The sequence below is a fragment of the Phyllostomus discolor genome, chromosome 8 (assembly GCF_004126475.2).
Source record: "Phyllostomus discolor isolate MPI-MPIP mPhyDis1 chromosome 8, mPhyDis1.pri.v3, whole genome shotgun sequence".
Classification (NCBI taxonomy): Eukaryota; Metazoa; Chordata; class Mammalia; order Chiroptera; family Phyllostomidae; genus Phyllostomus; species Phyllostomus discolor.
Window position 1 is genome coordinate 22,288 of NC_040910.2, and position 27,830 is coordinate 50,117.

The following is a 27,830-nucleotide window of genomic DNA, read 5'->3' on the forward strand; positions in this document are numbered from 1 at the left end:
AAATATGTCCTAGGTCTGTGGGATGACTTTGGATGGGCCTGGATTTAAGCTGGGCTAAGCTGAGACTGAAGTTAGCATTGGAGCTTTAGGCAAATCCTATAAATTCTCTGAGCTCCTGAATGCTAGTGTATAAAGTGAAGATAAGGAAACATCACTCGTATATTGTTTGAAAACATTAAATTACATTTAAAACAATGGACACATGCAAGTTGTCCAATAAACCCATCTGTGATTATAGCAACCACACTTTATTGGTGTTGTGTGCCCAGGCCTTTCCTCAATGCCCAACACATAATGTGCACTCCTTCAATATTTTAAGAATGAGTGAAGGTTGGGAAGTTAACCCTGATCCTGGGAAGATCTAGAAACTAATATTGAATCAGTCATCTGCGGTCAGTGTGGACTCTTAGTCTCTCTGAACCAATAGTTAGAAAACCTTCTAAATACCAGAGTATGTAGAAGGGACAGGTGATAATTTGATGGGAGGAGATTGACTGTTTTCTGACAAAATGGGAACTAACGCTCCAGACCCCACCAACCTCACACTTCTCCAACTTAGAATCCAGGAGAAAGGAGATAGATGTGAAGATGTATAGCCTATGAGAAAGAAAGGGCCATGTGTACCAAGAGGTCAGCGAGCCCCAGGATGATGACTACCTTTGTAAGTGACCCTCACTTAGTAGCATGTTATGATACAATAATTGCATCTAGCCAGTTAGTCCCTACATCATTCCCTCCCTCCACTAACCAGGAGTGCAGGGTTGGGGCTCAGTGATGTGAGGGCCTGGGCTCTCCCTCTGAAGCTCTTTGTGTCCAGGAACATGCATTGTACCTTCCCTAACCTCTGTTGCTCTCATCTCCAGATTGTGAGAAGTGTCAGAACTTCTTCATCGACAGCTGTGCTGTGCATGGGCCCCCTACATTTGTAATGGACAGTGTAGTGGACAAGGGGCATCCACACCACTCAGTCCTCACCCTGCCCCCTGGGTTGAGAATTGGGCCATCAGGCATCCCTGAGTCTGGGCTTGGAGTGTGGAATGAGGTAGCTGACTTGCCAGTGGGTCTGCATTTTGGCCCTTATGAAGGACACATCACAGAAGATGAAGAGGCAGCCAATGGCGGCTACCCCTGGCTGGTGAGAAGGTTTACCTCTTCCCCTGTCCTCTGGCTTCCCACACCCTCCCTGTGGCCTGGAGGGACCTCACCTCCTACATGCTAGACATGGAGGGGACAATATGGTTAGCTCTGGGTACTGACTGGACTTTATATGAACACAGAACTCCTGTTTAAGGATCAGAAGGTAAGTGGGAGCAAAGTGGTGCAGACACAAAGGAGTGGCCCCTCCCTTGTGGGGCTCCTGCTCTGATTGGACAGGTAGACTCAAATGTGGAGATGATGAGAAAGAAAAATATCATGCGGTCACAACTGACAGTTGAGTCCCCATGCAGACTAGAAGAGCTTTGATGACAGTAGGGTAAAATAATTCTTCTGACTATTACCTCCCCACCAAAAAAATAAAAGGTCTTTAACTTCTTTTCTGAAACTCAGATCACCAAAGGGGGAAACTGCTATGAGTATGTGGATGGAAAGGACAAATCCTGGGCCAACTGGATGAGGTGAGGTCAACCGGTCACTGGGTGCCAGAGGGGACACTCCTCTTCCCTGTCATCATGCCTCCCCAGTGGTCTCCCTTAACCCTTTGTTCCTCTTTTTCTCCACACAGTGTTCTTTCATATCAAGAGACATTTAGAAAAAAAGGAGATAGAAATATAGCATATGTTCTTGAAAACAAAGAGTTTCTATAGAAAAATTCTATAAAATTTTTGATGCTAGACAAAATTTGGGCCCTGGGGAAGAAAAACCTAGAAGAGCCTAGATTCTCCTGGGATCCTTGATTATACTTTTATTTATCTAATCAACATTAACTAAGCATATATTATGTTCCAGTTTAGACAAAGGAATTTATTACTTAAAGAGATCACACAACCCATGCCCTTATGAAAGACTTATTGCAGACACACATGAAACAATTGCTTTCAGAAATATTTAACTGTAATTTTCCTGTTTTTTTGAGATGAGCACAGTGTCAGGAGAGCACAAACCAAGGATGACCTACAGCTGTGAGGGCAGCAAACCATCCCAGCCTCACTTCAAACTACAGCTGGGCTCTGAGGTCTGCAGAGGAATGGTCATGGGCCCCTTTTCTGAGAGAGGCTCTCATCAGGGGAAACAGAACGTGAATCAACTGTTACTGTTCTGTGTTATTTTGCTAAGACAAAGAGACCTCCAACTTTCTATGGGAACCTTGGGAAGACAAGTGTATGGTACCCCAAGTTAAGTGTGGGGAGCCTGGAGAAAGACCTCACAAGAGAAAATGGGCTTAGCCTGACTATCGAATGATGTGAGCTAATCTAGAAACTGAGTCTACATCAAGCACCAGATTCTGGGTTGTCAAACAGAATTTGATTTAGTGTCTAGAGAACCCAGAGTTCACTGAATATTATGGTCAATCAGGGTAGAGGTTAAGTCTAGAACTGGGTTTTTAGAAAATGGTGTTAGGCAGGATTAGCACTGCAAACAGGACTTGGAGACAGGAGTTCACATTACATGCTGACAGACGCTCAGACAGTGAATAAAGGTTCCCCAGGAGCATTAGTGGCAATGGGCAACATCAGAGCCTGAAGGCCTTAAGAATCAGTGAGGAGCTGGACATGGATGTAACAAGTAGTGGGAACTCATCACTGTGGTTTTCTTTCCCTTCTTCTGCCTCAATCCTAGGTATGTGAACTGTGCCCGGGATGATGAAGAGCAGAACCTGGTGGCCTTTCAATACCACAGGCAGATTTTCTATCAAACCTGCCGGGTCATCAGGCCGGGCTGTGAGCTGCTGGTCTGGTATGGGGACGAGTATGGCCAGGAGCTGGGCAGCAAGTGGGGCAGCAAGTGGAAGAGAGAGCTTACGGCTGGGAGAGGTGGGCACCTCTGTTCTTCCTCAAAACAGAAAGAAAAGAATTTTCCCTAGAAATGTTCATGGTGATGGTCCAACTCTGAAGTACAGTAAAATCCCCTCTAAAGTAAAAAATTTTCATATCAGATGTTTTAGAAATTAAGGACTCATTTCATATACCTTTGACTCTTACAAAGAATTTTTATATTTTTAATTTCTGTGCAAATTTTTAAAATTCTTCATGCACTAGCCCTGGCTGGCATAGCTCAGTGGATTGAGCATGGGCTGCAAACCAAAGTGTCGCAGGTTCGACTCCCTGTCAGGGCACATGCCTGTGTTGCATGCCACGGCCCCCAGCAAGCTCACATTGATGTTTCTCTCTCTCTATCTCCCTCCCTTCCCTCTCTAAAAAAAATAAATAAAATTAAAAAAAAAACACTGATTCCAGATGTTGACCAAATTAGAAGAGCTTTGATGTGCTACTACTTTTAATATTTCACAAGATTATAATGAAAAGATGACACCTATTTTGGAGAGATAATCTCATATACACCCAGTAGGAGAGACTAGAAGTAATTTGCACATCTCTTTATTATTTGATGCCCTTGTAACAAAAACATTACTACTCATGGTAAATAATAAATTTATATGGCAGGAATACACATAGCTTAATGGTCCCAAACCACTGCTTGCACTCTGGTGTTATTTACAAGTTGCACACTAGATGGCAGCAGAGAATAACATGATATACATTCCGGTGTTATATCCACGATGCATACGAGATGGTAGCAAAGAATATCATTTGGTGATTACATGCATCCATCTGTTATTTACAAGATACACACTAGATTTCAGCAGATAAATACTTTTTCTAGTGACCTTCAACCAAGTGTTATTCCTAAGATGTCCACGAGGTAGCAGCAGAAAGTTTTTCCTAGTCATGACCACTGTATTATTCCAAAAATGCCCACGAGATGGCAGCAAAGAGGATTTTCCTGCCTGAAAGGCTCCATCCTCTCAGCATTAAAATTGGAATCCAGATCCCTGTAATAAGCTCACTTCCATACAGTTCTACTTTAAACCCCTCATATATCTAATTTTATATCTTCAATCCACATAGATGAGGCAGGGACATTTGTAAATTCCCTATTATGAGTATTTAAACTCAAAACTGATTCTAATATAGTTCAAAGTCCAGAACTGAGACTGAAATTAGCCAAGATGGGCCAGAAGAGCATGCACAGACAGTATTCTGGACAAATAGAGGAATCCCATAGTCCTTACAGGTTTGGATTGGATCTTGGTCATTCTATCTGAAGAAACTGTGCTCATAACCTAAAGGTCCACCTTGCCACACACCCACCCCAGCTGGTGTTTGGGGTGGGACTTGGGCAGGCAACTGGGAAAGGAGCAGGTCTGGAGGGAGGAGGTGGTTTGGCCCTTCACAGGAGAACAACCAGCATGAGATCCCTGTTACAGTGACTTCCCCACTTCTACTTCTTGCCTGTCCTCCAGCAGCCCCACCACCCATTAACTGTGACTTTAGGCAAAGAAAGGGAAACTCAGTCTTGTCCTCTGCCAGATGGGGTAACTGCTCCCTCTCAGGGTGGCTGGAAGGATTCCATGAAGCTCCTGCCCAACACTTGCTCTCCCTCCCTTTTCCCTACTTTGTCCCTTTTCCTTCTATGGTCTGAATACATCAAGAATTTAGCAAATAGTCTCCTTTTAGCAAAATGAGCTTTCCTACCACTATTCAGATAATGGAAGTCCCACTAGGTAGTAACTCCTGCACCAGTCTGGCTTCCTCCTCAGGGCAGCACTGGCCACAGCCTCTGGTCCTTACACCCCTGCTCCTCAACAAACTCAGGGTCCCACCTCAGCTCTGGCCAGCACCTCCTCTCACCAGTCTTCTCACTGTTCTCTCTGTCCCTTTGTCATCCAGTCCAACCTCCACACTGTGACCAGCTCGATCTATCAAAATTAAGGATCTAATCCTGGCACTTCCCATGCATGAGAATTAGCAACAGCTCCCCCCACCCCAGCCTAGAGAATAAAGTGTCTACCACAGGTACAGTGTTGAGACTCTTCATCAGGCCCCACTTTATTTTTCTTTTTTCTTTTTTAGATTTTACTTACTTTCAGAGAGAGGGGAGAGCATAGAGAAAGAGAGGGAGAAAAGCATCAATGTGCAAGAGCCACATTGATCAGTTGCCTCTCCCATGCCCCCAAATGGGGACCTGGCCCTCAACCCAGGCATGAGCCATGACTGGGAATCAAACAACATTTCAATTCTCAGTCCACAACAGCCACACCAGCCCCACTTTCTTCTCCTGGTTTTAGTTCAGACCACACCACTCCATCACTCACAAGGAATTCCATATGTTAACATCAACCTCTCTGGTTGGAAGATCAGTGAGTACTTGACCAGATGGAGGCCAGGACTGAGAATGAGCCTTGAATGTAGGAAAACTGAATAAATTATAGACTTCAGTTAAGAAGAATGTATTAATATTTGTTTATTAATTTTAACAATTCTGTACAAAAATAGAAAAATTAGGACTCAAATAAGAAAAGTCTGTTGCGTCAAACTGGAAACCTTGAGAAAATGGGTGATTTCTTAGTAAAAATACACTTTAATAAGATAAACCACATTCTCTTCATTGTCTACGTCCTCCCCATTTTCATTTGCTTCATTATTGGCTCTCTGTCTCCATCCTCTCCTCCTTCTCTCTGCTTTCTCCTCATTCTCTGTTTTCTGCATTCTCTCCATTTCTGTTCTCTGCAGTTTCTGCATCCACACCATCCTCTCCGCGTTCTCTCCATTCTTTTCTCATTTCATCCATTCCCTGCATTCTGTCCATGCTCTCTTCATTCTTTTCATTTTCCCTGTTCTGTTTTCTTCTTCTCTGTTATCTGCGTTTTCTCCACTTTCTGCACCTTCCAAGTTCTCTCCTCATTTTCTCTGTTTTCTGCATTCTCTCCATTCTCTTCTAGTTCTCTCCATTTTCTGTGTTCTTTCTGTTTTCTCCTTGTTCTATTTTCTGCATCCTCTGCATTTCTCCTTTCATTTTTTGTTGTTGTTTTCTACATTCTCTCCATTTTTCCTTATTCTTTGTTTTCTGTTTTCTTCATTCTCTCCTCCTTTTCTTTGCTTTCTGCATTCTATGTGCCATCATATATAATTCTAAAGTATTTTATATATATATATATATATATATATATATATAGCCACTTTTATAACAAAAACTACTAAGGGCCAAAGCAAAACTTCAAGGATGAGAAAGCTGACATTAGAGGAAAGCAATGAGGCAAACGAGGGAATGTTTTCGGATTACCATTGTAACATTCGTTTCTGAAGTGTTTATATATGTAATAACTTTCCTCTGGGTGCAAAATGGCTTATAAGAAAGGAAATAAACCAGACTCTTTTTCTTTCTAATTTGTAATAGCAAAAGGCATATTTTCTAGTTTCTATTTCCCTGACTAAGAAAAACAGGAAACAGTTGTTTAAAATAAGCCTTAAAGTTCCCCCATTCTAATTCCCTGTCTGTTCCTGGAGATATTTTAATAGAATGTCCAAAATAACTTTTGGGGGTACATGATAATGTAGAGCTCTTGAGGCCTCTCCCCTTTCTGAGGGGGTCTGCAAGGAAACTGGTGATCTGGAGAGTCTCAAGATCGATTTGGGGCAAGGACTCCCCAGTACCTTAGGGCCTCTCTTCCTCTTGCCAGAATTTCCCAGGTGTTGGTGGTACTCCCAGGGGACTCTTACTCCTGGAGGCCATGTGGACCATAAGGCCCACCACCTTGCTGCTGTAGCCAAATTCATTGTCATGCCAGGAAACGAGCCTGACAGAGTGGTCATTGAGGGCAGCGCTAGCCCAGCATCAAAGTCAGAGGAGACCACCTGGCCATCAGTATGACCCAGCTTGCCCTGGAGGGGGGCCTTCAACACCTGCTTCACCTCCTGCTTGATGTCATTGTATTTGGTAGCTTGCTGCAGGTGGCAGGTCAGATCCACAACTGACACATTGGAGGTGGGGACACAGAAGGCCATGCCAGTGAGCTTCTCATGCGACTCAGGGATGAAAATTGCTCAGAGCCTTGGCAGCTCCAGTACAGGTGGAATGATGTTCTGGGTAGTGCCTGGGCCACCACAGCTTCTCACACGTGGGCCCATGGTCATCTGGGTGGCAGTGGTCACTCCTTGCTACCAAAGTTGTCACGGTGACGATGGGCAGGTGGTGCAGGAGGCATTGCCAACAGTCTTGTTGCCATATTTGCCATGGTTCATACCCACCACACATGGGAACATACACAGAAGGGGAGGAGGGCATGACCCTCTTGGCTCCACCCCTAAGTGAGCCCCAGCCCTCCCCCAGGTAGTGAAGACACCAGTGTGTTCCACAGCATGTTCAGCATCAGCATCGCCTTGTTTATGTTGGTGGGGTCTGGCTCCTGGAAAATGGGGATGGGCTTTCCACTGACAACAACCTTCCACCTTCCTGTTCTCAGCCTGGACTGAGCCTTCGAACGTGCCATGAGTGGACTCAGGGTGTCTGGAACACGCAGACCCTATAGCTGAGGTCAATGAAGGGGTCATTGATGTTGACAGTACCCACTTTGCCAGAGTTAAAGCAGCCCTGGTGACCAGACACCCAAAAAAGCCAAATCTGCTCCCTCCACTTGCAGCATCTCGTCTCCGGTGTGAGGCTGGCATGGTGCTGGGAGGTGCGGTGGTCTGTCACACTCGAGGGGCCGGGAGCCAAGATCCCAGAGAAGTGCTCTTCTTCTCCATAGCCAGGCACACAGTTACTTTCCATTGACAAAGAGCCGGACACTTTATCTACATAATACTCCATCATTTCATTTTCTCAAAGTACAGATAAGAGATACAGAAAACTTAATATTTTATTTAAGCACCCCTCAACTTCCCTCTAGGGCAGGGTAGTTCGATGTGAGTTTTTGAACACTGCCAAGAAGTTAACTCAGTTCTGATACTATCTACCCGGGGACAGAGCACAGACGTCACAGGTTAAGGGCTCCAGGGGGTCCACAAGACTTCTGCCTGCCCCCAACATTTTCAACGCTGGTCACTAGGCTAGGTTGTTACCTGTGTTTCTGACTGACTGGCTATAAATTGGAGGTTCCACAACCTGCCCCACCCCCAGGTTCCATTGCAATTTTCCATAACTGTTCGCAGAACTCAGAGAAACATTTACTTATGTTTACCAGTCGTTTATGAAGGACACAGGTGGAGGGCAGATTGGACCAGGTGTGTGGATAGACATACAGAGCTCCCAGGGCCTCTCTCCCCACACTTGGGTGCTTCACCGCCACAGAAGCTCTGAATCCTTGGGGTTTTGTGAAGGTTTCCTTACCTAAGCGTGACTGATTCACACACTCACCACTAGTGATGGGTTCAACTTCCAGAACCCCCCCCCCCCCCCACCCCGGGCCCTCCAGACAGCAGGGAGGTGGGAGGTTGGGACTGCAAGTTCAAACCCTCTGATCCCTGGGCTGGCTCCATCCTATCAGCCCCATTCTCAGATGGGTCCAAACGTCCTTCTCAGAGAGACCTTGGTCACTTTTAACACTTGGAAAATTCCAAGAGTTTCAGCAGCTCTGAGCCAGGAATATAGGATGAAGACCAGCTACATATACATATTTTTATTATGAAATCACAATATGACAGGTAGTAAGAAAATGAATTATAAATCACATGTGTCCTCCTTGACAGTCACTGACAGAAACATATCCTCATCCATTTATAGAAATTGTCAGAAAGGCAGCTACACTCCCACGCCGGACAACCAACGTACAGGCGGGAGGCACCGGGCAGGGCGGCAGAGCACCTCGCCGAGACACTGGAGCGCAGACAAAGGAACAAAAGAGGCGGGAGCTGGCCGCGGACGGGCAGCCAGCAGCACCCCCGCACGCCCCAGCGCCAGGCAACCTCCGAGGGGCCACACCGGACAGCGCCTCTGTGTGCAGGTGTCGGCCACTCGCACCGGGTCGCACACACAGACCCGCCGCCGCGCCCGCCCCGCGGCCCCGCCCCAGGTGCGCCCTCCCGGAGGCCGCGGGGCGGGCGCTGTGGAGCTCTGGGCGGCCCTCGGCGGCGGCGCGATGTGCTCGGCCTGGGAGCCGAGAGGCGGCGGGGCGCTCGGCGACCACTGGGACGCGCTGGCGGAGCGGGCAGCGGCGCGGGCCGAGCGGGGCCCGGGGGCGAGCCCGAGGCGGCGGCCACCGGAGCAGCGCGAGCAGGTGCGCGGGGCCAGGGGCGGCGGGGCGGGGGCGCGCTGGGCCGCCCGGGGGCTTCCGCGCACGTGGCTGCGCGCACAGCCCTCCCGCGCGGCAGCGGACAGGTGCGCGGGGGCCGCAGGTGGGCGGCGGGCCAGAGGCCTGCGTCCCGGCGGGCGTCTAACAGGGATTCCCCGCGGCGAGTTCCGCGCAGAGACGCGCAGGACACCTCGGTTTCCTTTTAAAGTGAAAAAGCAAAGCAGTTGCTTTCAGTTCCCGGGCTGGAGGAGAAACGTGCGAGGCCCGCGCGGGCACGGGAAAGCGGGGTCGGGAGTTTTTGAAACGACGAGTTTGCTCTCCCCAAATGCAATGCGGTATCTCCGGGATTGGGCAGGACTTTAATAAGAGAAATGGGAAGGTTGCTGGGGTGCCTTTCCCGCAGCGGGGCAACGGCGAGGCCCCACAGACCCCTCCCGCCCCGCCCCCAGCTCAGCCCCCGCAGCCAGGTCCCCTGGCTCGCTCCGCAGCGCCCAAGGGCGTACAGTCCACCGACGTGCGCCTCCTCCCAGTGCCTCCTCGTCACATTTCACAGAGTCATGTGTCATCATGAAAGGCATCGACAGCTGAAGTGTGACTTTTACTTTCAACATTTGATTTAGGAAACAGAGCCGTGTGCGGCCCACAGGAATTATGCCTTTGTGTCGGGTCACTCACCATATGGGCTGTAGTTTTCCACCCTGTGACATCGAAGGGACTTGCTGGCAAGTGGCAGATCCCCGATTCTCTTCTTGTTGTTTTTCTCCAGTTACCTGCACCGTGAGTCGGTAGCTAAAGGGCTTAGTTTCCTCTCACTTTAGTTGTTCAGCTGGAAAAGTGAAGGGAAAAGGCAAGAGGAACTCACATGGCGACGGGGCGTGCGGGCCAGTCGAGGTTCCCAAGGTATGCGTCGCCTCGCAATGATTTTAGAGACAAGTACAGATATAAAGATATTTGAGGTAGAAGTAAATGGAGTTACAGTGATAAAACATATCCTAAGGGGTTGCTTTATTGAGTTTTTCTTAAGGGGATGTGTGTTTGTTTTGTTGTTTTAAGGACACCCAGACTCCAAATTACAAATGGAATAGTTTTGAAAACTTGGTTTGTAAACTAGATAATTAAAACTGAAACTGAATTTTTCTTTTTAAAGATTTTTATTTATTTTAATTGTTGTTCAAGTACAGGTTTCTGCCTTTTACTTCCATCCCAGCCCACCTCCCCAGCCCTCCCATTTCCACCACCCCCCTTGTTTTTGTCCGTGCATCCTTTATACTTGTTCCTCCAAGCCCTTCCTCTTTTCCCCTGAAATTCCCTCCCCTCTCCCCTCTGGTCACTGTCAGCCTGTCCTCTATTTCAGTGTCTTTGGTTATATTTTGCTTGTTCATTTGTTTTGTTGATTAGGTTCCTGTTAAAGGTGAGATCATGTGGTATTTGTCTCTCACTGCCTGGCTTATCTAACGTAGCATAATGCTCTCCAGTTCCATCCAAGCTGTTGCAAAGGGTAGGAGCTCCTTCTTTCTTTCTGCTGCATAGAATTCCATCGTGTAAATGTACCGTAGTTTTTTGATCCATTCATTTACTGATGGGCACCTGGGTTGCTTCCAGCACTTGGCTATTGTAAATTGTGCTGCTATGAACATTGGGGTGAATAGTGAAATTGAATTTTTCAATAGAAAGCATGATATAAATGGAAAAAGAACAAACACGAACCAGCTGGAGATGAGGCAGAGGCCACTCTTGGCTCTCAGTTCCAGACCCGGAGGGAGAACTGGAGGCTCCTTCAAATGCAGCAGCTCCAGCCTGTGCTGCTGTTCAGTATTCATCCTTTTGCAGGTATTTCCTTCGAAGAGCTTTGCCTTACCTGATAATTTTATGGGGCAGGTTTCCTCCCTAGACTACAGGCTCCTCCACACACATCCTCTCCTTCACCGACTTTTCTTTCCACTCCTGTCTGAAAGGTTCATGCTGGTCCCGCAATCTAAAGGCTCTTGGCTCATTTTGACTATACACACTTATTTTTGGCTCATTGCTATTATGATACCAGATCAAAATGCACCTAAATTTCGGAATTTAAGTAATATGAAATACTGGTACTAATACAGTTGTTTCTTTAATAACTGGGATACTGTCAGTGTTAGGTTTACTGGCCACACGGAAGCATCTAAGTTTGCAATTTGTCTTTAGAGGCGCCTCTGTCCTTTGGCCTGATTCTTCCCACATGGGATGATTGACAGAGGAGTCCTAGCTAAAACCATGTATCCTGGGAAGGGACCTGGAAGAATGACTCAAGTCCTCTGGGCAGAGCAATTGTGTGAAGTTGACAGAGGCAGTCCAGCCTCTAGGAGAGATAAGCCAGGGGAGAGACAAGATGTCCAAGGAGCTGCAGTGACAAGCACAGTCCCCTCGTGCCTATGGTGCATGAGTGATGATCCATCCTGTCCATGACTGTGGATGCCAGGTGGCTTCATGCAGGAGTGTCTGCCCGGCTCACAGCTGGGGCTAACCATCTGTGGCCCCCTCTCTCACGTGTCTCCCACATGTGAGTGGCATGCACTCTGGTACAGGAGTCCTCAGGCTGGAGAGCCTGAGATGGACCTGCTTACCTGGAGCTGGGAGAGGCCCCGTCTACCTTAGGTTGACTTTAGAATCATCATCTTCAGCTTTAAGCCCTTACTTTTAGTAAGGTGTGTTTTGAATAATGTAAAATATAGACAGATCCAATATGAAAAACAAAAGCATTTGGAATCTTACTTCAAGTCAATTTTTTAATAAAATATCGAACATTTAGTAATAGTACATTCATATACCTCTCTGTAGGCATGTATATGCACATAATATATTTTTAACATATTTTAATGTAATGTTTGAATTCGGTTTCTTGTTTTATCTACTTTTCACATGGTATCATTCTTCCAAGGTATCAAAATTCAGTTTAAAATTATTTTTAGGGCTGCCTAATTGCCCATTCCCCCAACGTGACACATTTAAGTTGCCTTAAGTTTCTTTTATAAATAATGCTCTAAGAAAAATCTTTGCTTGTAAATCCTCAAGCTCCACCTTGGAATTGATTCCTAGAAGTGGAACTAGGTCAGTGAGTCACACTCTGAAATCTGAAACATCTTAAAGACTTGCATCCAAGAAAGGGTGCACTGTTGTGCATTCTGCTGTGGGAGCCAAGGGGAACCATCCAGGCCAGCTGTGGGCAGTGCGGCTATAGATTAATCTTTGCCAATTTAGTAGGCACAACTGCCTCACTATGATAAGATATTGCTGAAGAGGTTTACTAAATCATTCGTACACATGTTGTACTTTTGTATTTCTTTTCAAATCATGTTCTTGGACCATTTTTTCTGACATCACTATATTTATCCATTATTTCACATATTTGCCTGCTTGCTATTCACTTTATACTTTTGCTTCTGATTTTTTTGATTTAGAAATGCTTTACATTTTATCATCCAGAGGATATTTGGTAATTCCATGCTCATGCACACACACACATACTTGTTTAAAACAGTCTTTCTAATTCTATAATCAGTCAAATACCTACCAATAGTTTCTTGTGTGTGTGTGTGTTTATGGTTTTCTTTTTTCACTCTCTTTCGAATATTAATCTCTTTTGAATAACTCCATGTGTAATGTGAGGTATGGGGCTAATCTTTTTTTCCCCTAGTCACTGAATAATCCAGTTGCTGCCCAGCTTTAAGACTGTTATTAAACTTTTATATTGTTGTTGGTATCGTGAACAGGTTTTCTTTCTATATTGTGTTTTTGCCGCTGGTTTCTAGCTATTGGTTCTTATGTATTTAGTTTTTAACCAGCTACTTTTCTGAACTCTTTTATTAATTCTAATACTAATAAATACCAATATCTCTTAGATTTGTTTATTTTGCAACTTCCAGGTATGTGAGCATCCACGCTATGTAGAGGTTGGTTTTTCTTCCTTTCAAATGATAATACTGCTTTTCTGTTTCTTGCATCTGCAGTACCTGGAACTTTCAGACCAATCATGGAGGAACTTCTGTAAACAGTGCTTGCTAAAATATGTTCCACAAGATCATCTTTTAAAAAACAAAAACAGTGGCAGTGCAGGAAGATCTTACGCTTTTTGTTTCACCATGCAGCAGGCATGTAATTAACAGTATAGATTCTAGGCTCAGAATACCTAGATTTGACTCCTAACTCTGCCACATAGTAGCTGTACCTTCAACCTCCCAGGCTTCAGTTTCTCCATCTGCATAAAGGGAAAGTAGCTGTAGTGACCCTACACGGCTTGGGGGAGGGTTATGAGTTCTTGCCATGTGTACAGTGCTTGCAGCAGACCTGGGTGCGCGGTTGGTGTGTGTTTTCTTTTGCACCTGATTTCCAAGCAGGGCCCTAACTGAAAAGAAATGTGAAGCAATGTTGTTTCTGGGATTCCCAGACTCTGCAGTTAAAAAGTCACCTGTGGGGGAAAGTGAACTTGAACAGTGCCCCTCAGCACTAATGTGCATATGCGTCGTCTCTTGTTAAGTGGTCTGGCTTAGGCCTAAGGCTTTGTGTCTCTGAGAACTGATGCTGACGTTGCCCACGGGCCTCACTTGGAGTGGGCTGGGCACAGAGAATAAATAAGTCACCCCACAGCACTCACCACACTTACCCTTCCATGTAGGATCAGTGATGATACATATGTATAAGACAGTGATTTACCTGTTTTCCATAGATGTTATACTTCAACTCTTGGTAAGGTGTGAGAAGCCAGCACTTGTCCCAGGCAAAGCGGCTTGCTCGAGGTCCTACACGCAGCTCCTTCGGGAGCAGACCCGAGCCCAGGTGTGCTTGTGTACACAGAGAGCCCTCCCGCAGGGCCTCCCTCGGGTCGAGCAGTTCTCACCCACTTCCTGTCATGTCCTCTCAAAGCGGTTACAAGCCTCCCTCCAGCAAGTGCTGTGAGTCTAGATGAATTCAGGCCTAAACTTCATCTCATCCTATTCACCCGCCAGTTGCTAGGGTCACCCAGGGAAGGATGTTTGCACATCACAAAGGCATCGTTGGGTCTCCTTCAAGTATTATTCACAGCGGAGTCTCTGAATCATTCCTCTCAACTAACCACATACTAGAAACGTATTTCAGTATATGTAATTTTCAGATCTCCACACAATAAATATTATTGACTTACTGAATAAATGATTACAACTTCCTGATCATTTCTCTAAAAAGACAATCACCCCAAACCGAAGTTAGGTTGCTTTCTGTACCTCTTCATTTCTTCTGCGGTTGCTGTGGGTCATGGATCCTCCTCAGGAGAAGGAAGGCCCACCCTCCTCTGTGCCACCTACTCCCGATTTCCTGTTCAGGAGAAGTGGTCAAGCAACTGCCCAGGGAGTAAGAGGCACCAGCCGTGCCCTTCGAGGCCCGTGGAGAAACTGTATCTCCAGTCACAGCTCCGCCAGGCCCTGGCCTTGCCTCCTTCGGTTTCCGTCTTCTCGGCTGCAGGCACCCTCTTCGCACACCTCGAGTCCCCCCGAGTCACGTTTCAGCTCGTGAAGAGGGTTGTATATTCCTGTGTGTGTACTTCAGGGAACTGATAAGACAAGCAAACAGTAGTTTTATTAGAGCAAAGAAATTGAATTTCTAATTAACTTAATTGAAAAGGTGCTTTCTATCTCCCAATCTAATTTTTCCAATACCTAGTGTTTTTTTCCATGCCACCGCGTTACCAGCTGTGCCTTATCCTGGCAAAAGGAGGGGAGACCACAGCACTGGCTGTGTTGTCGTTACTGTTTTCTTTCAGCCACGACTCTGTCGGAGCTCGATCTGAGACTTTGCACCAATGGTTGAAGTTTATGGAGAAGGAAGGATAAAGTTGTTATTAATGTTTACCATATGAGCACAGTGGTAAGAAACTTCTATTTGCAGTTTTTCTGTATTCCCTTTGATACTATTTTTTCTAACATCTGTTTGAGTTTTTTTATCCCCTCTTCCCAGTAATTTTTAAAAACTGGTTTTATTTTCATCCTCTTGATCAGAATTTTCCTTGGACTTATGCAGGCCATCTTCAGAGACAAGGAATGAATTTTTGGTTTCCAGTCACCAGCAAAGGTCATGGGTCTGATTGAATTCGGAACTCTGTACTCTCTGGTTTCCAAAAGTCATCACAGGGAGCAGAAGCTCTTGTTGCTGCCACAGCCCAGAATTGAGAAGGAAAATCATTTTTAAGGACAGATGTTTGCTTGTGGCTATTTACAATGATGGTTAGAACTAAAATGAATACAAATTTTAGTATTTTTCAGTTTACAGTAATTTCAAAGTCTAATTCAAGAATTAGCCTTATATTCTCATTGATTTTTATCTATCTCTTTGAAAACAGTTTTTACGTGTTTGAAGTAGTTTAGAGGGAGTTCACTGTAAAAGGTAAACATTTAATTGTAAATGACACATTATATATATAGCAAATACATTATAAATTATATCACCTATAATGCTGCAGTTAGGTGAAGCTGTTCCAAGTTATTACATTTTTATATTTTAGTAAGTTTTTACATTTACATGTATTTTACATATATGTGCAACATATTTATTTAACATAATTTAGTAAATTTTTGCATTGAACATGTACGGCACATTTTGTAGTGAATGAAGCTGCAGTTCCGTGGAGTACCCAGTGAGCAGGGAACACACTCAGCCACACCCAGCATGAAAGCAACCCATTTTAAACTGTTAGGGATTTTTTTTTAAAGATTTTATTTATTTATTTTTAGAGAGGGAAGGGAGGGAGAAAGAGAGAGAGAGACAGAAACATTAATGTGAAGTTGCTGGTGGCTGTGGCCTGTAACCCAGGCATGTGCCCTGACTGGGAATCGAACCTGTGATGCTTTGGTTCGCAGCCCGCGCTCAATCCACTGAGCTACGCCAGCCAGGGTTTACGGATGATTTTTAACCCATCTATTCATTAAAGATTAAAAAGACGAACAGTGTGGGTTTTGAGAAACAGTACGTGAAATAAGAATACCTTAAAGTTAGAGGATAAATCAGCTTAGTTTTCCTGGAGGGAAATCTGGTACCAAACGTCATGAGTAGATAGTCGTACTGGCCCCAGTTTGAAGCTGCAGCATGAAACTGCAGCACAGGGAGGTTTAGCAACACATTAAAAGCATCACAGTTAGTAAATTGCAGAACTGAGATTCAAACTCACACCGAAAGTCTGAGCTCTCAACCACCTAGCTAGCGTTGGCCGTGAGGGGGCCTCCCACGTGCTGTGAGTGTCATGTCGTGGAACTGCAGCTTCTGGGTTCTGGGTTCTGGGTCATGAGAGGAGCTGGATTTCTCACTGTGCATCACAGTCATAATCACTGCACTGGCCCAATCAGCTCAATCCTGTCTGCAGCCCCCGCCTGGACCCCCACCCCCAGACCTTGCCTTTGCAGAGCTTCCTGTCCTCACCTTGCCTGTTACCTCTGCAAGATCCCAGCTGTGCCTCCTCTGCAGAAAGACCTCCAGGCTCCCCATCTGTCTCTAAGCCGTTTTATTTTTCTCCTAGCTCTCAGAGTAGTTGAAATTACCTTGTCTGTTAACGTGTTTATTCTTCACCACTCCCCACTCATCCTTCCCAGGCTGGCTCTACAATGTAATCTCCATGGGTGCAGAGAGCACATTACATGGCAGATGCTTCAGACAATTGTTTTGGCATCTTTGAGGTCCTAGAGAGTCTGTAAAAATGTCTATCCAAAATGACACCGCTGGTAAAAACTCAACGGATATTTTTGCTGAAGCAGTGTGTCTTCCCAGGGAAAATACTGTCACAAAAAGTTTTGTTTTGAAGAGAGAGAACTTTGCTTTTAGCAGAAACATACCCTGTTTTCAGAATCCACAGCAAAGAAAATAGTGGTGTTAACAGTGGCGAGCTGAGGAGCCCCGCAATACTTTCAGTCAAGGGTCGTGTTCCTCTATACACTGCATCTAAAAAACACCACAGTATCAATACAGATAGAGACTAACAAACATAGGATTTGGGAATATTGAGTGTTATTAATTTATGTAATTGGTCTAAATTTGTAATTTTGTTTTTAATTTTTCTTGAGCTGAACATAGGAAAGATAGTAAATGAAACCGAAAACTAATACAAGTTAAAATTCAGATCAGCCATTTCAATAATGGCAAAGGTAGAGGATAATTTTCAAAAAGAGGTAAAACTATAGCACTCATTTCATATAAAACAAATGTTAGGGATTTTATTTAACTCCTTATTAATGAGGGGACTAGGCAAATGTTACAGCCAATTCAAAGGAGAAACTAAAGAAACAAAAATGCCTATGGAGAAAGGATATATTGATGCTAACTTGAGAAGAGGCATGAAACTAACTGGGTTTTTCCATCGTCAAAGTGTGAAAAGATGGTTGAACCTCCACTAGAATGAATTTGTTTGCATATCTGCAGTTAAAAGACATTTGCATTGCTATCAGCCGTCTATAACTTACCGACCTGTAAAAGGGCAGAACAGTGTTCTAAACAATGCTTAGTTTGCCAAACAGACACCCCGGGGTTTTGTTTTTTGTTTTTTGCTTATTCTTAATTTCCTTAGAGTAATACAGAAAAAGTTTCTAAATTTTGCTACACAGAGTAGATAATTTGGGAATGATCTCTCACTTTACAGTAACTCATGGTACTAGAAACTATTAATTCTATTCCAATATTCTTCTTTGGTAACACTGTACACGTACATTCAATGTAAATGTGAAAACGAATGATTTATATGCCTGTGGAAAGCAAGGATCAACTGATACTTGAAGTTCTTTCTGCTGAGTTATATAATTAAAATTCACCTGGTCCTAAGATAGCTACTGAAAAACAAGTTTGAGGAGAACGAGATCGGTGCCCGAAGGATTCCACAACTATGTATAATCTTCATTTCACACACAGTCCCCGATTGCTTGTTCAGGCCATCCCGGCATAATTTCTCCACATGTCGAATGGTTGTTGGTTTCAGAGACGAGTTTAAGAGTTTCACAGGAATATAGAATGACCTTCAATTTAAGCTTTTAAATTTAAAGAAAGGCAAGAATGAAGTGATTTCTTCACAGACAAGTAAACAGTTAGCATAACCAACCTTAGTATCAATAAAAATAACCAGTATAAAAACCTTAAGAATAAATATATTAAGAAAAAAAATAAAACACCAAACTTCTTCCTACCTTATTCTGAATGTATGCACAGTTTATTTAACAGTAATATAATGAAAAGGGTATGATGATTCTGTCATTTCCAGATGACAGTATTTTGCCTTTGCAGTTTAAATGATTAACTATTTGGAACTCTGTGTTTGGGCACTCAGTATTTAGCCATATTTTAAGACTTCAGTTACTCTGACTTCCTGGCCACATATTAAAGATATTTGTTTTCTCCTTTGTATCATTGAACCTCAATTGCTTTATCAACTAATTACAGCCATTGTATGAGAGGCAGTTTTTTGTACCTATTATTCATTCTTTATTTGTTTGGCTAGCATGCACTTTCTTGATAGCTTTTCATTCATTCATTCAAAAAATATATCGCGCTCCTACCACTTTGCAGGTGCTGCTCTGGGGGCACTTGGAGTACAAAGACACACACGGAAACAGGCCCACATTTCTTCCCTTGTTAACCTTGCACTGTAGTGGGGAGACAGACAGTGAAGAAATGAGCAATACTTTAGCAGGTTCGCAGGGCTATGGAAAAAAATAAAAGCCAGAAGAGTGGATTGGGAGTGTAGGTGGAAGACAGGGCTGCTCTTTCAGTCAGTGGTCGCAAAGTGAGTCCGAGCAGAGGCCTGCGGGGGGAACCCTGAGCTGTGGGCCCCTGGACTCTGACTGCAGGTGGGAAGGGGAGGGGGCAACCTGGAGGCTCAGTCTCAGTAACTGGGGTCACGTGTCCACTGAGTTGTAGAGTCTCAGTTCTTCTTCACCCATCCCCTGGCAGTTCTCTGTGTTTTATTATTATACGTCCCATTTGTTGCTACTATAAGCAAATTCAAATTCTTTGTGGAAAAATGAGAGGAAAATGTTAAGTTAGTTATAGACTTCAGTGAGCAATTTTTATCTTTTAAAGGTACATATCTTAAGGAGTATCATCATTTAATCACGCCTTATAATGAATTTGTTTCAATATTTGCTTTTTAAAAAATACCTGCTTCCATTTCTCTACAATAAGGGGTTCAAAGGTGAGCAGCACAGCTTCTCAGGAAGGGCTCCGATTTCATGGCGAAAGACCCTGCGTTCAGACCCTGGCGGCTGTCCGACTCTGGGCACAGCAGTTGACCCCTAATGTCTAACTACACCCGCCTCATGGCATTTCTGTGAGGAGCCAGTGCTTGGAATACGGGTGTTTAAAAGGACTGTTAAACAAATAGCTAATAAGCAAATAATATGGGGGCACTACATTTTAAAATGGGGAAAATCAAGTGAAAACTGCAGAGAATTTTTTCTTTCTGAAGAGATTAAAATATGTCACTAAAAATTTTCTCTAGGCCAGGGTGATTCAAAGGGTGAGCACCGTCAGGATACAAAGCATGTAAGCGTTAACAACGTGATTTGAGTGCATGAAAGCTCCCTTGGGAGAGACTATAGGGTCAGGAGAGACATCCCGTGGGCTCTCCCACGAGCTCAGAGGGAGGTGAGCCACTGAGGTTGACAACGAGGGCAGGGCAGGTGGCGTGTCTGGAGTGACGAGCAGATGTCATCCACACTCAGGAAGCAGAACCGTTTTTAGGATAGGTGATAAATAGTTGGGTACACGGCATGTTGACTTAGAGGTTCCTAGAAGACACCCATGTGGAAATTTTGAATGTGCAACATCCAAGTCCAGAAATCTGAGGAGGTGTCTGAACTGAGAAGTGAGGCTGAGAAGGATGAGAAGAAAACTACGAATCTTATATAAAGGTCCGGGTCATGTTCACCAGGAAGGGTGCCTTAATATGCTGTTTCTTAATATGCTGATTTGAGAACATATGTTTCTTTATATATTAAGCAACAGAATGTCGGGCAGTTTAGGTTATTTCATGTCCCCCACAGCAGTCACCTTGCTCACGGTAGGCATTCAATTATTATTTATTGAGTTGAGGTGAATTAACTGAAGGGTTTGTTTTGTAGGCCAGACTGTTCTGTGATTCAAGGACTGTGAGTTCCTGGAGTTCAGTGATCACAGAAGAGTATTCTCGGGCAGGACGTGACAGATACCAGACTGTGGTTTCCTGAGAGCGTGAGCTGCTGCGCTGGCAAATCAGTCACCTGCATAGGCTTGCCTCAGCCTGCAGAGCGCATCTCGCATAAAAGGCAGCTGCAAACCAGCTGAGCGGAGAGGCTGATGACTTTGCAACGTAACTACAGACGCAGGACAAAAGCAGACACTTGTGGTCATTTTCAGTGGGTCGCCTAAAATCACAACTCACGTGCTGTGTGACAAAACAAGGCAGCTTACGTAGATGCACTGGTTTCAGAGATTTCTCCCACAAGAAATGACATGAACCCACATCCTTGATCGACAAGACTAGGTTCCTACAGCCTCCTCAGTGTCATGAATAATAAAAGCCCATTGAACTTTTTTCCCTCATTTAGTCAAGATGGTTGATAGCTAACTTATTAGACATACCATTGAATAAGAATTCCACTACAGTGGTTATTTCAGAAATGCAAAGAAAAAATTAGCCAGCTTACTGGATTTGACAAAAGGTGAAATGCAAAAAACAAGAAACTGTTGGAGTGTAGAACACAGTGAGTACACAACCGCCAAACGTTGTCATGTGAGTAGTATTTTGACGGCTTTTCGAGAAATGAGTACTGTTGACCTTGAACTGAGACCAAATCCCATTATATAGATTCTAGTTAGAAATTAATCATAAAAAGTTAATTCAAAGGCAACTACACTGTAGCAAGGATGATTCATATACTGCATAGTTCTATTAGACATATCATCTGTGTTACTCTTTAATTATTCAAATGTAATTCTGAATAATTGAAAATTACACTTGTAATTTTCAAATGTAAATATTCAGAATGTAACTTTTCTATGGGAAAGATTGAAATAGCATAAGCAAATAGAATTTTCACTTTCACAGAGCCATACTGTACAGTTAGACAAAGGTAAACACCACAAAACTATTTATAAATGATTTTTGCTGAATATCAATGTAAGACAAGTGTAACTATTTGAACTGCTCCTAACAACTGATACAGTAAAGCAAATAGTATGTGACTGGCTACGGGAGGGCTTTGATGTTGTGAGGAAAGCATGCCTACAGAGCTTTGGAGCGTGGGCTGTAGGCACCTGGACCTGTGCATCTTCCACTGGCTCGGCGGGGGCGGGGGGGGGGGCTTGCCTAAATTACACTCTCACTTCCTCAGTGTCCTGCATGTTCTCAGATCAAAGTACTTAAAACACTGCCCAGCACACCATAGACATTCAGCAGCTGTCAGGGCTTGTTACATTAACAGATGTTTGCGATGCAGTCCCTTCCCTCTGACCCAGGCATCTGGGTGTCCTGCAGCATCCATGAAGCTGTGACCAGCCACCTTGCTACCTTGAAAGTGGGACACAATGCCAGTCTCTTCACAGTCCTTGACAAAGATGAAGAAACGGAATTGTTTCCAACAGCTTGGTTATGAAGGGAAGGGACAGGCTCAGAGCTGGTGGGGGGTGTGGCATCGAGTGTTTTATTAGGGAAGGATGTAAGCATTTATAAGTATTGATGACAAGGAGCCAATTGAGAGGGAAAGATTAAATATGTATGAGACACAGGGAAAGTGGGAAAGGGGTCGTGTAAGGTAGAGCAGGATGTGAGCCCAAGCTCAGGAAGGAGGAATTAGACAAAGGAGGACTACTTCCGTATTTCCTTATTTGTAACAAAAGAATGCCGGGAGATGGGCCCGAACAGGTAGCTGACTTATTTTGTGTTCTAAAGTTAAGGAAGCTCTTTTCTGACTACTTCCCTTATCTCTGGGAAGTGGCAGGTTAGGAAATTAGCTGCAGGAGAGGGATAGAGAAAGAGAAGAGTAGGAGGAAGATTTAGGTCTCATCATTTTAGGAAGTTTAGGATTCATTCACTCATTCATTCATTCATTCAGTAAACCTCAATTCATAGACTACTGTGTGTTATCTAAAACTTTTTCACATTTGGTTGGTGTGCATTTCAAGATGCACACCCAACATAATGACCTTCCTAGTTCTGATGTCCACGGGCTGCTGTTTTTGAGGGTGGCTCTACATGACAGCTAAGGAAGACCAACCAAAGGTGTAAGGAGAAACTGGCACCTTAGTTTTACTCTGTATTCTTTTGTGTTGTGTGAATATTTAAGCATTCTTATTCTTATGTAGTTTTTAAAAACCTTTATAAAGTTATAGCTAAAAATTTTCAGAGGACCCCTATTAACTGTGCTTTTTAAAATTTTATTAATACAGTCTTCATGTTAATTATCGCTAGTAATGATAAAACCAGCTGAATGAGGAAGTACTTGAGTGCCACAGTTAAGAGCACAGGCTTTGAAATTAACTAAAAATACTTATTGTAATGAGTGAAGATCAAAAAGCATGATGAATGGAAAGTGCTTAACCCAATATCTGCCATATAGTTGTGACTTCATTAATAATAGCTATTATTTTTATCATCATCATCCTTTATAGTCAGAACTCTGGGTTCCAAGTGACAGAAACTCAACTCCTACTAGACTTTGCAAAATAGGAATTTATTGGCTCAGGTCATTAAAAAGACCTGAGGCAGCTACACTTGCTGAATTCAAATATTCAAACTACAGCAACATGTTTTTTCTGGGCTTTAGTTTACATTGGCTTCATTCACAGCAAGCTCTCCCCCATCTGCCCAGCAGACCAGTAGGGAGAAATGCATTTCCTCTCCAACAGTTGCAGCAAAAGTCTTAGGTAGAGCTCTCATTGGTGTTTCTCGAATTACAGCTCACTCCTTAATTAAACATAAGTCCAAGGAGATGCAATGTTCTCATTGTCCAGGCCTGGAGCTGGGCAAAGGGGACATCTTCCACCAAAACACATGGAGTAAGCATGGGTAGGGGCCAGTTTTCCCAAAATTAGATCAAGATGCAGCTAGCAGAAGAAGGTAGAATAAATATCAGACAAGCAAAACCAGTATATCTCCACGCTGCATGCAAGATACAACAAAAAGGTCATGCTGTACCCGGGAAAATGGGTGAAAGTGAACCTTAAACTGTGACCCACTCAGCAGAAGGCTGTGTGTGGGGCAGCGTAGCTTGTTCTCTTCTCACAGTGAATAAACAGGCACAGCCATACTGACGTGCACAGGTTTCTCCGCAGGTAAGAAAACATCCCACCTCCACTTCTATATAGTAAGTTGTCATAGTACTTGAAGAAAAATACAACTGAATTTAATTATTATGAGACATGATTAATAAGGTATTGATAAATGCAGACAGCATGATACAATAAAAATCACAAGACATAAATCATACCATGAATATAGTAAAATAATAGCTACTATACTTTAAGTGATTGCTGTGTATGTTCTAAAGCCTTTTCGTCTGTTTCCTCATTATATCACCCTAACTCCATGAGGCAGGTATTACTGTGCCCCTCACGGGACCACCGAGGGGCAGTGGTGAGTTGTATTCTCTGCATACCTGATGGAGTCCGATCAGAATACACCCCATTTACTTCCAAAGCTTATGGGTTTTTTTTTTTAAAGATTTTATTTATTCATTTTTAGAGAGGGGAAGGGACAGAGAAGAGAGGAAGAGAAACACCAGTGTGTGGTTGCCCCCTGTTAGGGACCTGGCCCATAACCTCAGCATGTGCCCTGACTAGGAACTGAACTGGCAACCCTTTGGTTCACAGGCCGGCACTCAATCCATTGAGCCACATCAGCCAGAGCAAAAGCTTGGGTTTTTTTAGTAGACAATGTGACTTAACCTTTTATTCCTTGTTTCTACAGTAAGAGACTTTGACTTAATTACCTTCAAGGGTCTTTCTCTCTTAAAAATCCTATGATTATTTAAGGGTTCACTTTTAATTTCTTGTTATTAATTTTGTATGTCTGTAAAGGATTCGGAATCATTTACAACACTCCTTTATTTTTATTTATGCCTTTTATCATGGGCCAAAGAAAATCACAATTTTGGTGAGACTGTTTTTCAAAGTGCATGTCATAGTCAGTAGTGTCATGTGATCACAAAGGAAACTGGATTTGAGAGACGTCTTTCCACGGGGACCCCACATGCAAACAATGAAACTGGGCAAAGGCACAAAGTGATTACTGTTAGGGTGGGAAAGACACCAGCATTTCTGTACTGGTTACTATTTTATGTGTCATGTGGGTTTTTAGTTTGTTTTGTTTAGTTTTTGCCTTATGTTGTTATTGTAGAATACTTCTACTATATTTTAAAAATATTTACTATGAGGCCACAATGGCCCAGCACAGCACAATATACTGAAGCCTAGTGTTCAAATTTGTAAGACTTGATTCTTGCCTGTAACAACCTTGCCCTTCCTAGCAAAACCAATGACAGGAAATAAAGAATTAATTTTAATATAAAATATTGTTGGAGGTAGGACAATGGTCCTCTTCCCACAGAGATGACCACCTAACCCTCAGAGCCTGTGCATGTGGCACCTGGCATGGCAAAGGGGATGCCGCAGATGCGATGAAATTTAAGGGTCTTCAGTTGGGGAGATCATCCTGGATCATCCAGGTGGGTTAGACCTAATCGTACAGGTCCTTAAAAGCAGAGGTCAGAGGGGAAAGTTGCAGAGGAAGGCTCAGAGAGGACAGGGCCAGGGGCCAAGGAGCGTGGGTGACCCTGGCAGCAGGAAAGGCCGGGGAAATGGGTCCCCGCGGAGCTTCCAGAAGGAGATGTGGTCCTGCCAACGTGTCTTGTCACTGACAGGACCGCAAGGTGGTGAGTTTGTGTTGGTTTCCACGAAAGGAATCTAGGCTCAAGTCAGACGTTTGAAGAGCCCCTCAAAACTTCCTCCTGTTTCTTGGTGCTTCTGGGCAGGTGATTTTTGTATTGTTAAGCTAATTAACTTAACTTTGGCATGGACTGCATACTTAATGTATTTAATACTTTTCATTATGTGAAAACCTATTTCTAAAGCTTTTAAAATAAATATGAGTAATTTTCCATCTTGCACCTACTATGAGCAAGTGGGTATCAATAAGTAATTGCTGATTTGAATCATGACTCATAAAAGATATTAGGTTTAATAAATTCTAATTACAACTATGTCACCTGCATGACATAGTTCTTCTTTTGTAAAAATATTAGGATCTAGTAAGGAGAGAGAAACTAAACCACTTGTTTTAACAAAGATAATGTAATATAAAGAATTGTCTTTGAAAGATAAAGAACTATGAGATAGACACTATCGTTAAAGATATTTCCTTATTTCTCATTTAATGTTTATGTTTTCCTTCCTTCCTTCCTTCCTTCCTTCCTTCCTCCCTCCCTTCTTTCCACCCGTCCTTCCTTCCTGTTTCAGGATGTTGAAGAATCACGTAACCACGCTGGCAATCACGTTGCAGACGACTACAAGAAGATGGGAACCCTTTTCGGGGAACTGAACAAGAGCCTCCTCAACATGGGCTTCACAAGGATGTACTTTGGAGAACACGCTGTGGAACCAGTGATAGTCATTTTCTTCTGGGTTCTGCTGTGGTTCCTTGGCCTCCAAGCCCTTGGACTAGTTGCTGTTCTGTGCCTTGTCATTGTTTATATGCAGCAGTAAAATACGGCCAGTTGGGCTGGTATTCAACATTTGGCAGCCATGTATGTAATTGGTGAAGTTACGTATTTTACTACATGAAAGCCAAAAAGGTTGCCTTGTTTCAAATCGTGTGCTATTTTGTAATTAAACTTAGAAGTGGATGTTGTTTAAAATTAAACTCAACTCTTGGTTATAACATGGTTGAATATACATTTTGCAGCTTATTCAAAACTCTTAATTTGCTAATGTGATGTGCGCCCACTTTTAAACACCCCTATTCCTGGGTCAAATCTTAACTAACAACACCACAGAGTGAGCAGGGAAAATAACAGGGTGTGGTATTCAAATCAGGTAACAGTATACGTCTTGTAAAGAGTCCCAAAAACACATTAGAAGAAAAAGGATGACACAAGAAGCCAAACATAAGTTTTAATTGGAGAAACGCTCCCCACCCACCGTCACCAAATGATCCCATGTTGTTTGGGAAATAGTTCAGATCTGTGTTGTCCCTGCTGATGCCTAGCCACGGTCTGGGTGATGATGACTACACACGACGTACAGATTCTCATGAAAAGCAGGAGAGCTAGCACATCTAAAGATTGAAAGGAATAGATTTGTTTTTGCGGGGGAAACTTTCCAAGTTAAATATAACTTTTTGTGGGACTTGAATGACTTCAGTATATCATTTGAAGTTTTAGAAAACTTTGGTGCTTTTTACTTTTTGTGAATTGTTAAAGTCTCAGAAGCCAGGACCATAGCTGACTGAAACATTTTCAGTGTCTGTTTTTGTTTTTTTGTTTTTCAGAAATTTACAGATTATAGTTTTTTTGTAGCAATGATTCTATTTTTTATCTTGGCATAATCCCCCCAACTGATTTGTATTGTAGCTGAAATACTTTACTACTCTTTTCAGAAAAAAGTGAGCTTTCCCCCTAATATCTGTATGGGGAAGGACAGTAGTGCTGCATAAACCCAGATGCTCAAATCTGGAACCTAACAGCCAGTGATAAAAAGGCTAAGTCAGTAACCAGCCAGCCACACAATTACTGTGTCTTAATTCAGCACTGTGGAGTTTTATGTGGAAATAAGCATTTCTTTAAATATACTGACTGATATTTTGGATTTGTTAGAGAATTTAGAATCTTTACATTTTGTCTCAGAGACTTTCTATATAAACAAAAGAAGTGTAGTTAAGATAATTATCTAGAAATTAAAATTAAATCAGGAAAGTGGCACAATGGGGCATTTTTATCTTTCGAAGGGTAATAACTAAAGCATGTAAAGTTTTTGCTACTGTACTTTGTAAAGTTTTTGCCCCAACCCTGTTATAAAAAAATTCACTCTGTATGTCCTCAGTGTCTTCCATTTTGAAGCAGAAAATTAATTTAAAATAATCAACTTTAAGTTCTAAAATCAGCTATTTCTGAACAAAAATGCCAGTAAGAGAGCACTAAAAAGTATTACATGTTTGTATAAATGCAGACCTCTCAAAGTTTTACTTTAAAAAGACTTTGTACTGTACCATTGTGATTTTATTGGGTTTGCACTATTTTTATAGTAATCTTTACGAACCTGGCACAAGTGCAACTTGAATTTAAAAAGGTGTCTTTGTGCACATTAGGTGAGGTTTTTAATAGAATCCATAAGATCTTGTATATCTAATGCATGAAATATTTAAAAGTACATTCCTTTCTAATGCCCCTGGGATTTTTAATTTTCCTTTAGAATGTTAAAAAAAAGAACAACAACAAAAAACTGTGTGCGCAATATCAGCTCTGGTTGCACCAGTGCCCAGTGGAAATATTTTGAAAGCAAGTTTCCATAGCAGTTACTCAGCATACCGTTTGTGCTTGTGCATCCGCACACCACTCAGAGGGACACATTAAACTGCATGAAGAAATGAGAT

At 43.1% G+C, this 27,830-nt stretch overlaps 1 protein-coding gene and 1 pseudogene across 1 annotated transcript; both read left to right on the forward strand.

Annotated features, from left to right (window-relative positions):
- The first annotated feature begins 202 nt into the window (after positions 1-202).
- Positions 203-6,870, forward strand: LOC114502526 (annotated as a pseudogene).
- Positions 6,871-8,851: 1,981 nt separating this feature from the next.
- Positions 8,852-27,425, forward strand: FAM241A (family with sequence similarity 241 member A). The gene is made up of 2 exons (XM_028521751.2): positions 8,852-9,214; positions 25,700-27,425. Exons 1-2 carry the CDS (start codon positions 9,077-9,079, stop codon positions 25,943-25,945), a joined length of 384 nt encoding a protein of 127 aa, XP_028377552.1. The 5' UTR covers positions 8,852-9,076; the 3' UTR covers positions 25,946-27,425.
- The last annotated feature ends 405 nt before the right edge of the window (positions 27,426-27,830 follow it).